The sequence below is a fragment of the Dipodomys ordii genome, unplaced genomic scaffold, assembly GCF_000151885.1.
Source record: "Dipodomys ordii isolate 6190 unplaced genomic scaffold, Dord_2.0 Scaffold188, whole genome shotgun sequence".
In the NCBI taxonomy this organism is placed as follows: Eukaryota; Metazoa; Chordata; class Mammalia; order Rodentia; family Heteromyidae; genus Dipodomys; species Dipodomys ordii.
In genome coordinates, this window is record NW_012267404.1 from 1,880,745 (window position 1) to 1,893,156 (window position 12,412).

Sequence of the window (12,412 nt, forward strand, 5' to 3'; positions counted from 1 at the left end):
AAGTGACTAGAAGTAGGACCTTCGAGAATGTACTTACAGAGTTTAAAGAAAATCTGTATCAGTCATAAGGGCCATTGGTCAAGGACAGAGCACAGAAGGATCACAGTACCCATCAAAGTATTGTTTGGGGGAAAATGTCTGTCAGAATCCAAGTCTGACACCATTAAATACAAGGCCCCAATCCCAAGGACTATGTGGACTCTCTCATCTACTGTCCTAACCAAGATGCTGTTGACCTTGAAGGGGTCACCAGCAGTCCTCATGCTGAGAAAGGAACCAGGACTGTCCCAAGCAAATCAAGGCAAATGTCCACCCTACCCCAGATCATTTTTGTTCACCCCAAGTTATTGTTGTCACTGTACCTTCTCACTATACTAAGTATTTGTGTTATGACAGCTACTCCTATTTTTATTTTTACCTTTTTGTGCCAGTCCTAGGGCATGAACTCAGGACCTGGGCACTGTCCCATAGCTTCTTTGCTCAAGGCTAATTCTCTGCTAATTGAGCCACAGCTCCAATTCTGGTTCCCCCCACCTTCTTTTTGGTAGTTTAGTGGAGATAAGAGTCTTATAGACTTTCCTGTCCGGGCTTCCAATCATGATCCTCAGATCTCAGCCTTCTGAGCAGCTAGGGTTGCAAGCATGAGCCACCAACTTGTCTCCCAAACCTGATAGTAATCAAATAGTACTTCTTATGAACAATAGCATCTTACCATCAAGGGCACAGAGTAATCTGGATTCACATGTGGTATGAATGGAAGGAAATTTCATGGATCAGAAGGTAGCCATGCCCATCCATTAGGCAACTGATTTTCAGCAGAATAGCAAATATGCCCATTGGTTCCATTTCTCAGTCTCTTGAAAACTTGGCTAGTCCAAATAAGTAATCTAACATAGGGTTCTGAGTCTATAAGATCAAAGTCCAGCTCCAGGATTGGGGCGAACTTACTAAGGTTATATTCTGACTGGTGGAGACCTGTTTTGAGATGTTCCCCAGCTTTGCCCAGAGGACTGCTTTTACCATCACATGGGCACTTCCCAGACCCCTCCTCATGTGAAAAATGGAAGAGTTAAATAAGGATTCTGGTTTGGGTCAAATGGGTGAATGAGACATTAAAACGAAAGCAGGGATAGAAGTTGAACTTGAATAAGATGCCACAGGGGATGTGTCTCAAGTAATAGAACACGTATAAGGTCCTGAGTCATCAAAATTTATATATATAATATATATGGGCCACACATAATGAAAATTTATATATACATAAATAAATATATGTGTATATAATTTATATATATAAATATGTATGTGGGACACATAATAAAGGATTGTGACTGCATCCAATATAGTTAAATTTAGATAAACTACCAGAGGTAAGAAGGGACCATGGGCAGGTACAGGGTACATAGAAGGTACAGGGCTAGTAGTGATGGCTCAGTGCCTGAAGCTTCATTGGGATGCTACGGTCATTGGGTGGAGGAGAGAGCTGCTATTAATTAGTTGTATATGATGGGGCTTTATAGGCCACTGGAAGTGTTATCATATGTTGTTAAAAAGGTGTAACTTCAACAAAGTAAGTGATAATAAGATAATATGCAAAGTGAGAAAAAAAAACAGTCAAAAATAACTTACTTATTTTGTCCAATTGTCTCGAAATCTTTCACAACAATCCCAAGGGAAGATGAGAAGTCCAGTGGTATACCCCTCAGGTCAAACTCCAAAATCTGTTCACATAAAAGTTTATAGAGACAAAAGGGCAGTTAAAAACCAGGAAAATGATCAGAGACACCAGCCTGGCACATCAGGGCATACTTGTCAAGGTTAATCTTGAATTCATTCCCTTCTCTAGTTGGGGAGAAATGATTCAATTCTAAGGCCAGGTTGGCGGGAAAGCAAACCTGACTTTGAGAACATGCAGGCCACTTCCGGCTTCCCAGTTTCTAGGTTCTGTGGTTTTAGAAAAGTCACAAAACCTCTGACAGGGATTCAGAGATGCCCGTGTTATGTGGTGAAAAAACCGAATAAAATATGTCTGTAAAAACACTTTCCTCAGTGTAACTTTTTACTTAGTTGCTCTCCTCCTCCTCCTCCCCCTCCTCCTCCTCCTCCTCCTTTTCCTCCTCCTCCCCCTCCTCCTCCTCCTCCTCCTTTTCCTCCTCCTCCTCCTCCTCCTTCTTCTTCTTCTTCCTCTACCTCTACCTTCTCCTTCTCCTTCTCCATCCTCTCCTTTTTCTCCAGTCATGGGGCTTGAACTCAGGACCTAGGCACTGTTCCTGAGCTTCTTTTGCTCAAGGCTAGCACACTACCACTTGAGCCACAGCACTACTTCCATCTTTTTCTGTGTATGAACCCAGGGCTTCATACATGCTAGGCAAGCACTCTACACAACCCAGCTGCTCTTCTTAATCATACTACTTTTAAATAAATATGAATAATTCATGAAAACACTTTCTAAAATGCAGGTCTTTTATGAGTTGGGATATGGCCAAGGCTATGGTCAGCTGATCTTGAATTGCAATCATTGAATTCCAATGATAAATGAAAAAGAGAAGGAAAAGACAGACAGACAGACAAAAGGTAGGAAGGAAGTGATGGGAATCTGCTTTGTTCTCTTAACTCAATATTGCTCCCACAGCTTGGCCCACTGACTATCCTTCTGAGTCCAGAATCTTTTTTTTTTTTTTTTGGGTCCGGTCGTGGGACCTGAACTCTGGGCCTGGGCGCTGTCCCTCAGCTCTTCAGCTCAAGGCTAGCACTCTACCACTTGAGCCACAGCGCCACTTCCGGCTTTTTTTCGTTTTTGCTTATGTGGTGCTGAGAAATTGAACCCAGGGCCTCATGCATGCAAGGCAAGCACTCTACCACTGAGCCACCTTCCTAGCCCCTGCAGTCCAGAATCTTAATCCCACTCCCCCCTCTCAGGTGATAGGCACCTGAGATGGAGCAGGAGACAGGTTCAACCAATATGCTCCTGGATCCAGACCATAAACTAGCAAAACTCTTTGACTATTACCCTACGTAAGCCCTTTCACCCCTGCTGCCATTATTCTAGGCAGGGCCTCGTGTCTCCTGACTATCCTCAGGTCACCATGTGATGACCCTCTTCAACTTTCCATTAAAGTCAAACTGGTCTATTGAGGTTGTTTTCTGCTCTTTCTTTATTCTAATACCCTCTTGATTCAGTTTCCATGACAAATGGTACCAAAAATAACTCAGTATCCTAACAGGAAGGAAAGAAGGAAGGAGGGTGGGAGGGAGAAGGGAAAGAAGTAATGGAGGAAGGAGGGGATGAAGGAGACAGGGAGGAAAGAGGGAAGGAGGGAGAAAGATGGAGGAGAGAAGGAGAGGAGAGAGAGGGGGTAAGGAAAAAAATCAACGTAATACCACTGATGCCTTTGATTGATTGGGTATTGACTAATTTAAGTAAACTGAACAAGGTTCTGGGCCTGCTGGTGTTGGGTTTGGAATGGAGAGACTTGTCTACTAGCTCGTGTTAGAACAATCCCAGTGGTAGAGATGACATTTCTTCTGGATTTGTTTTTAGTTATGAAATGGCAATTGATAAGTTACTTGATAGACCCATTTGCAATCTGAGAGAAGAAGCAGGGTGCCAACATGGTGGGCTGGCTATGTGATGTTCTGAGAAGACATGTTAGCTCACATGACACCTCTCTAGTGCTCACAGGGACTGCGACCTGAAGAGATAAACAGGCATAAGTGCACTTGTTCTTGCTTTCATTCGTGGAGACCTGTGTGAGGTGCTAGGAGACCTGGGACCAGCCAGCAGGCCTCTGGTTCTGTGCTGAGTTCCAATGAAATCACAGAGAGAAGGACTCCCACCAGCAGGAGCGACAGTGCTTTCCAAAGAGGCATAGAGAAACTTTCCAGCTTGCCTTTGTTGCTAAGATGTAGCTCTTTAGAGAGACAAACTAGTAGAAAGGAAAGGATTAGCAATGGATAGAGAGGAAGTCCTCTCAGCAATGACTTGGGGAAAACAAGGAAATGTATCACTACTTTTGTCCTGAGAGTTTTGATCCAGCTTTGGAAACAAACAATGAGACCAATCATAATTTTTTAACTAGTCAGAGTAGGAAAATCCTACTCAATGGGAAGCATAAAAATTGCTACATACCTATGAAGATAATCAACACTGAACCACTTATAAAACAGATGCACAGTGAGAGAAGGTAAGTGAGTTACATATTATCCCTTCCCTCGAATATTACACAGTCATGAACATTATTATTATTTTTGTTGTTGGTCATGGAGCTTGAACTCTGGGCCTGGGCGCTGTCCCTCAGCAGTTCAGCTCAAGGCAAGCGCTCTACCACTTGAGCCACAGCGCCACTTTTGGTTTTCTGGTTAATTGGAGATCAGAGTCTCACAGATTTTTCTGCCCAGGCTGGCTTTGAACCGTGATCCTTAGATCTCAGCCTCCTGAGTAGCTAAGATTACAGGTGTGAGCCACCAGCACCCAGCTGAACATTACTTTTTAAAATTAGTTTACTTTATTGTTATTATAAAGGTGATATATAGAGGGATTATAATTATATGAGTCAGGTAATAAGTACATTTCCTTTTATACAGTGTCTTCTATTCCTTTACTCTCTCCCTGTCTCTCCCTCCAGTCTCCACCCAAGAGTTGGATAGTTCACTTCCTTTACTATTCAGTGAGTTCCACTGCTGCACTTCTTCACCCTTTTTCCCTCGAGTTCTGTACTCTCCTCACCTCCCCCACCTCAAAGATATACACTTGAATAAACCATCCATAAAGAAGACAGAATCAAAAGATAAAAAGTTTTATAAAAGAGTTCATTTTTATATATATTATTTTATGTAACTATGAAGAGGCACATAAGCATTGGGCCTTTGTGTTTCTCTCCAAAGAGTATCCTTTTTTGGTCTGTGTATATCTAGAATCCTGTATAATTTACCATATCCCAGTGTCATTTAGATCTTATTTCTGCATCTCAGAGAGAACATGTGCTGTTTGTCTCTCTGAGCTTGGCTTACCTCACTTAACATGATTGTTCTAGTTCCATCCATTTCCCTGCAAATGACATTATTTTATTTTTTCTAATGGCTGTGTAAAATTACTTTGTGTATAGGTACCACATTTTTTGGATCCACTCATCTATTGTGGGCCATCTAGGCTGTTTCCATGTCTTGGGGTTTGTGAATAGTGCAGCAAAATGAATGTGGATGTGCAGGTGTCTTTATCATGTTCTGGCTCATAAGGATGAACATTACTTTTGAAGTGAATGACATGAGCATATGTTGAGAATATTGTAGTAAAGATTTCGTATAGGGGACTGGGAATGTGGCTTAGTGGTAGAGTGCTTGCCTAGTGCGCATGAAGCCCTGGGTTCAATTCCTTAGCATCACATAAACAGAAAAAGCCAGAAGTGGCACTGTGGCTCAAGTGGTAGAGTGCTAGACTTAAAAAAAGAAACAGTAGGGACACTGTTCAGGCCCTGAGTTCAAGCCCCAGGACTGGTGAAGAAAAAACGGTAGTATAGCAAATTGTACTCAGCAAATGATTTTATTTTGAGTTTCAGACATGATGTTTTATTAAATATGATTGTTCAGAAAATACTGATAGACATAGATGTTAACTGGTTGCTTCTTTTTCCCCCCAGTGGCACTTGGAATTGAACTCAAGGCTTTACACTTGGTAGGCAAACACACTACCATTTGAGCTACACTCCAGTTGCTTCCAAAGAGTTATATCATTACAACTTTTGTATTACTTTTATAATGCTTTGACTTTTTTTTTGCTGCTTTTTCCATATTAAGGATTGAATTCAGGACATCACACTTGCTAAGCAAGTGCTCTACAACTTCAACCATATTTTTAGTCCTTTTGCTTTTATTTTTCAGACTGGGTGTGCACTAACTTTGCCGGAGCCAGCCTCAAATCATGATCCTCCCGCCTTGGCCTTCCAAATAGTTGGAATTACAGGCATGTGCCACCACACCCCACCAAGTTTTCAAATTTTCTACATTAAGGATACATCATAACTTTAAATCAATAATAAATGCCATTACTCAGCTAGATACACAAAATATCACAGGCATGTTTTTATTTCTGGAACTTTCCTTCTGGGACTAAGGAGATGATCTAATTCATCCTCCTCCTTGCGGTACAGATGTGGCCCAGACATGCCAAGACAATGTATGGAGTTCACACAGGAACCTCGGCTCACCTCAGAGTTAAGCTAGAACTGAACCTTCCTTACTCCTAACTAGGCTTGGCTTACTAAATCACTGCTGTGCTGAGATGGGCCAGGAGCTGTCACTGAATTGCTCTGCTCTCTTGAGAACATAAGGAGAGACAGAAAGGGTATGAGATGAGAGGTAGATTTTCCTTGCAAAGGAAAAGAATTGACCTCTGACCCAAGGAGGGGACATCCAAGTAGAGCTAAAGCAAAACTGACAAAACACCCAACGCACCTCATTCCACACAGGGTTGAGTTCATTATCCACCTTCTTTGTTTTCTTTTTCTCATCTGTAAGTAAAAAACAAGACACAGAGTTAAAGAGCCTGTCACATACATTTATTCCTTCAAAGAACATAAACTGAGAGTCTACTGTGTGCCACATTTCCACAGTCACCCACCTGCCTGTAGAGACTACTGCATCAGTTCCCCAAAGGGAATGTCATTTGTTTGGCCTAAAACATTTTTTTCCATCTCCAGATCTCCAAGAAATTAGGAGATGGGGGATTCAAAATAACAGAAGCGAAGCAGCTGAGCAGTGGTGGCTCATGTCTGTAATCCTAGCTACTCAGGAGGCTGAGATCTGAGATCTCAGTCCAAAGCCAGCCAGGGAAGGAACGTCTGAGATGTTTAGTTCCAATTAACCACCAAAAAACTGAACTGTGGCTCAAGTGGTAGAGCACCAGCCTTGAGTGAAAAAGCTAAGGACAGTGCCCAGGCCTCTTCCAAAGGCCTTACTCTTACAAGGCAATTAGTAGAGAACACTTCTTAAAAACTTATCTTTGACTAGTTGTACAAGAGAGGTGTCATTTAACCAAGCAGTATATAAATACAACACATCTTGATCTGTGTCACCCCTTTCAACAATCTCATCCCCTTTCAACCCACCCTTCTTTACGTTTCTCAATTTTGTGGTGTATACAATGAAGTCTTCACTGCATTCTGCCCTCCTCCCTTCCTTCACTATCTACCCCTCCCCTTTTGCCTCCCTTCCCCGTCCCCTGCTTAATAGTACCCATTTCTTGGTGCTTATTTGATTGGGCTTTGACTTAGTCCTTCTAAAAAATTGCATTCTTTGAACTCTCCAGAGCTTCTGTTATAACTCAGTTCATTCATGTGGAACTGCTTGCTTACCACCCAGTGTATTTACTTATAGATTTATAGGCACATTCTATCTATCACATTTTAGGGACACATTTTAGGGCTAGTGGAGAATTGGGGGTTTTCTTTACACCTGATAACATCACTTCTGATGACCTAATGTCCTTCTTCTACAGCAGTAAACACCTAAATCCAGGGTTTCGAGTCCTCTTAGAGCAAAGTCCAAAGAGCAGAAGTTTCTCAGGTCTCTGTTCTCAAATATTTATGAAAATGAAAACTAAGTTTTGAGTACCACATGCTTTGTAAGCATTGGCTCATCTTGGACACAGAGTGGATTGTGTCGCCATCTCTCTTCCACAGCTAAGGTGATGGAGAAGTTAAATAACATACTGTCAGTCTCCTGGTCGGTAAGTGGCAGGACTGAAGTGGGAAGCAAGGCCCTGCGATGCCAAGAGCCATCCCAAGTCTCAGTTTTGGCTTCTGCTCTGCTACTGTGGAATGTGGGAAGGGGTGGGTTGTTGTGTTGTTGTTGTTGTTGTTGTGTGTGCTGGTACTGGAGCTTGAACTCAGGGCCTCATACTTTCGATTCATTTTGTTTGTTTTTCATTGTTGTTTTATTTTTCTCAAGAAGACGAGTGCACTACTACTTGAGCCACACTCCACTCTGGCTTTTTGCTGGTTAACTAGACATAGGAGTCTTTCGGATTTGTCTGCCCCAGCTGAACATTAATCCTGAGTAGCATGAGCTACCACGGGTGCCGGGCTGGTGGTGGGTTTTATGCAGCTGAATGTCACACGGCTTCGGCTCAGCACACAGCTGGCCCTGAGCCTGGCCACCTCATTCTTCCAGGACCTCAGCATAGCATGGCGGTGAGTCAGGCCCTCCCTCTGCTAACCATTAAATTTTCCACTTGAGTGGGCAAAGCATAGTCCAACTGGCTTCCCTGCTATGAGTCCTTCTTGGAAGAAGTGAAACCAGGGGTTAATAACTGGCATCTCAGTGTACGAGACATTATGTCAGAAAACGAACTTTACAACTTTGGTGGGGGGAGGGCACGGGGGGGGATGGGAAGGGGAAACAAAGGAGAAGGCAACAATGCTTGATAAGAAATGTACTCATTACCTTGCCCATGTAATTGTAACCCCTCTGTACAGTATTTTCACAATAAAAATAAATAAATAACTGGCATCTCGGGCCAAGAGACCTCATGGCTCAGCCCACAGAAAAGGCCACGCAGAGAGTTCCTCCACAAACATTAATCGGTTCCTTCATGCTTCCATCCTGCCAACGCTGAAGTGTCATTTGGCAGGAATTGAGGGGACCCCGGGGAGATAGCTACGTCCCTAGCAATTGACACCGAAAACACTTCAGAGCAGTGCCAGTGGCTCCTGTCTGAAATCCTAGCAACTCAGGAGGCTAAGATCTGAGGACCCTGATTTAAAACCCAGCCTGGGCAGGAAAATCAGCGAGACTCTTATCTCTAATTAACCACAATCCAGAATTGGCTCAAGTAAGAGAGGAAAAAGAAATAAGCAGGATTGCCAGGCCCTGAGTTCAAAGCCCCAGTGCCCCAGTGGGTGCTTTGGGAGCAGGGAAGACGTAGGTCCTGCCTGGGGACATTGCACTGCCCAACTGGCTAGAACTAAGCAGGGTGATAGGCAGCAGATGATGGTCTCACTGTGCTGAAGCCTTGAATACCAAACTGAGTGTCGTTTAGCTGACAGAAGTTACTGGAGTAAGGTAACAGGGTAGCAAAAACTTTAGGACTTCGGCAGGTTCACAATCCAATGAAGAAAACCAAGTTTCCCAACAACTCTCCCCATACATGTTCCTGAGTACATGATTCAGTTGTGTGTCAGGAATCAAAGGAGGTAGTAGACGCCCACTGACCACAGACAGACCTGGAGGGGTTACCCAAACAGAGGCTGCTACAAGCTCTAGGTTATGGGGTGCTTGATGGTGGTGCTACAGCATTGTCCTCCAGGGGGCGCTCACAGCCAGACAGGCAGTGCTAACCCTTTACACTGGTCATTCTATTCTCCAACTCACCTGTGCTCACGTATAAGGTGACAATCGCCAGATTGCAAATGAACACAGAAAACCCAGAACTTTTGGGTAACTTTCCCTGGAGGAAGTCAGAGCTAGGAGGAAGCCCTCTAACAAGGTCTAGTCTGCCTCCAAGCCTTACCGGGAACCCCTAGCTAATAAGGAAAACAATATGGAAAAAGGAAGTTGCTGGCATTAGCTCCTCTAGCTACCCTCCCCCCAACCTCCCTCCCCTTTTTGGAGAAATCCAGCTCAATCTCTTACAGGGAGGAAACTGATTTGTATTTAAACTTGAACGCATTACATGTCAGCCAAAAAAAAAAAAAAAAGGAAAAAGAAAAAGAAAAGAAAGTAGATAAATTCTTATCAGCAACCACAGATATTTATGTTATTCAATTGTTTGATTTTTACCTCTTTTTGAAAAAAAATAAGAGGTCAAAGTGGCAGGCACAAAACATCAAATTAAATTACAGGAAACTCCCAATCCTTTGTTCACATCACCCCCCCCCTCCACCACCACCACGACCTCCCCCTCCCCCCTTGGTTAGGATGCTGCTGCTTCTAATGAAAATGAACTGAAGGCTTTTATAAGTGACTCAACACCAAAATCCACTCTGAACCACAAGGGAAGGAATTCTTTCCTGTTTCCTCATAAGTTACGCCTGCCTCTCCCTCAGTCCTGTGAAGGTCACCTCAGCAATCATTTAACCTAATGCCAACCTCAGGTCCTTAGCTGGTCAACTGTCCAACAGTGTGCCCTACCCTGGTTGAAAAGGCCTGAGAAGAGCCAGGCACTGGTGGCTTACCCCTGTAATTCTAGTTACTCAAGAGGTAGAGCTCTGAGGATCACAGTTTGAAGCCAGCCTAGGCAGGAAAGTTGTGGAACTCCTTTTTTGGGGGTTGGTCATGGGGCTTGAACTTGGGGCCTGGGCACTGTCTCTGAGCTCTTTTACTTAAGGTTAGTGCTCTACCACTTCGAGCCACTTTCAGTTTTCTGGTGGTTAATTGGAGATAAAGAGTCTCGCAGACTTTCCTGCCCTGGCTGGTTTCAAAGCATGATCCTCAAATCTCAGCCTCCTGAGTAGCTATGATTACAGGCACAAACTACCAGTGCCTGAAATGTGAAACTCTTATCTACAATTAAAAAAGAAAGAAAGAGAGAGAGAGAGAGAGAAAGAAAGAAAGAACAAAAGAAAGAAAGAAGGAAAGAAAGAGTTAGCTTTAGCTTAAGTGAAAAAGCTCAGGCCCTGAGTTCAAGCCTCAGAAATGACACATGCACGTGGAGGGAAAGAGAGAGAGAGAGAGAAGGCCTGAGATGCCAGCACTGCTAAGACTAGCTGGTTCCATCTGTGCAGAGTGGTCAGCCAGGACATATATAAATGGTAAGCCATTTGACAATCTATTGACCTCAGCCAAGTAGATTTACTCTCCACCCTACTGCACTCTCATCTAAACAGTTGAAGCTCTTAAGAGTAAAAGCTGAAGCTTCTAACCAGTAACTCACACCTATAACCCTACCTATCTGGGAGGCTGAAGTCTGAAGATCCTAGTTGAAAGCCAGCTCAGGCATGAAAGTCCATGAAATTTGTATCTCCAGTTAACTAGCCGGAAGTGGAGCTGTGGCTCAAATAGTAGAGCACTAGCCTTGAGCAAAAAAGCTCAGGGACAGAGCACAGGCCCTGAGTTCATGCCCCATGACTAACAGATAGACAGACAGACAGATACACACACACACACACACACACACACACACACACACACACACACACACCTTGCTTTCCAGAAAAGAAATTCTGTCCCAATATTATGAGCAAGATCATAACATAGAAATGTTTCCTGGCTTTCCAGTCTGTTGGGCTGTCCTACAGACTTCATACCCAACACAGCATCCGTCAGCTGTCATTCAGCTTTCCAGGCTGCGGGTCTGTGCCAAATTCAGACCAGCCAGTGCCTACAGTCATGTGAGCCAGTTCCTCAAAGGAAATTTCTCTGGCTCTCTCCTTCTCCCTCCCTAGATTCCCTCCCCCCCCCCACCAGATCCTTGGTTCTGTTTCTCTGGAGAACTCTACAAATCACAGCAGGAGTCAGTGGAAATAATCTCACCTGCATTGATAACAACACATTTTTAGGCACTTCCAAATACACATCACCTGAGCAGACTCTCCACTCAGTGAATTCTCCACTTTAATTTTTTCATTTTCTTTCCTTTCTTTCTTTTTTCCTTTCTTCCTTTCTTCCTTCCTTTCTTTTCTTTTCTTTTTTTTTTTTTCTTGAGGTGGAGCAGCCCTTGGGTTTGAATTCAGGGCCTGACCTGGCCAGGCAGGCACTCTACCACTTGAACTATGCCTCCAGCCTCATAGTTCTCCACTTTTGAGCTATTATTTTGGAGCAATATGGAGCTCAACTCTAGGTTCAGAGTCCTGATTATTAGAGAAGATCCAGGGAACATGAGCCTGGAGCACTCCTCTCGAGTCCTGAGTAGTTAGGTTGTTGTGTCTTCCTGAAGTGGTCTCAGAAGAAGTTAGGGGTGCTGTTAGAGTAGATGAGCAAGCTCTCTGGATTCCCCATGTAACTTTAGTGGCCCTACCCTTCACAAGTTTCTGGCCCTTTTCTTCTGAGAAAAAACAATCCTCCACTCTAATACTAAAACTTCAGAGACCCCCCTGAAACCATCCAACATAGTTCCCATATCCTGCGTGCTCCAAAGTGCTCACAGCTCCCAGGACTTCTCCCGAGCTACCTGAGTTCATCTACCTCGTCATTCCAGGAAGAAGGTTCTGTTATGAGCCAGCCAAGACACAAGAGAGATTCAGCAACTTCTCGGGGCTCACACGGTTAGAAAGTGGTAGAGCTGGGATTCAAACCCAGGCAGATAAGACACAGTGCGACTCCTCGAAAGAAAGAACTATATTTAATTAATTTTGTCATTCCCTTCAGGGTGATTGTTAACTCGTAGTTAAGTCCTCCATGATTTGAGTGAACTAAAACACCTAAGCTCACATAAGCCAAGCTAGGTTTACTTCCAAGCAGTAGCTATTAATCTTCTCCC

General features: G+C 43.7%; 1 protein-coding gene across 4 annotated transcripts in view; it reads right to left on the reverse strand.

Moving 5' to 3' along the window:
* Positions 1–12,412, reverse strand: part of Myof (myoferlin) — a 130,338-nt gene that overhangs the window by 104,806 nt on the left and 13,120 nt on the right. For all 4 annotated transcript variants that reach the window (XM_013034371.1, XM_013034369.1, XM_013034370.1 and 1 more), the window contains exons 2-3: positions 6,451–6,506; positions 1,630–1,721 (exon numbers count right to left, since the gene is read on the reverse strand). In XM_013034371.1, the coding sequence (XP_012889825.1) occupies positions 1,630–1,721; positions 6,451–6,506 (148 nt within the window). The remainder of the gene's footprint in view (positions 1–1,629; positions 1,722–6,450; positions 6,507–12,412) is intronic.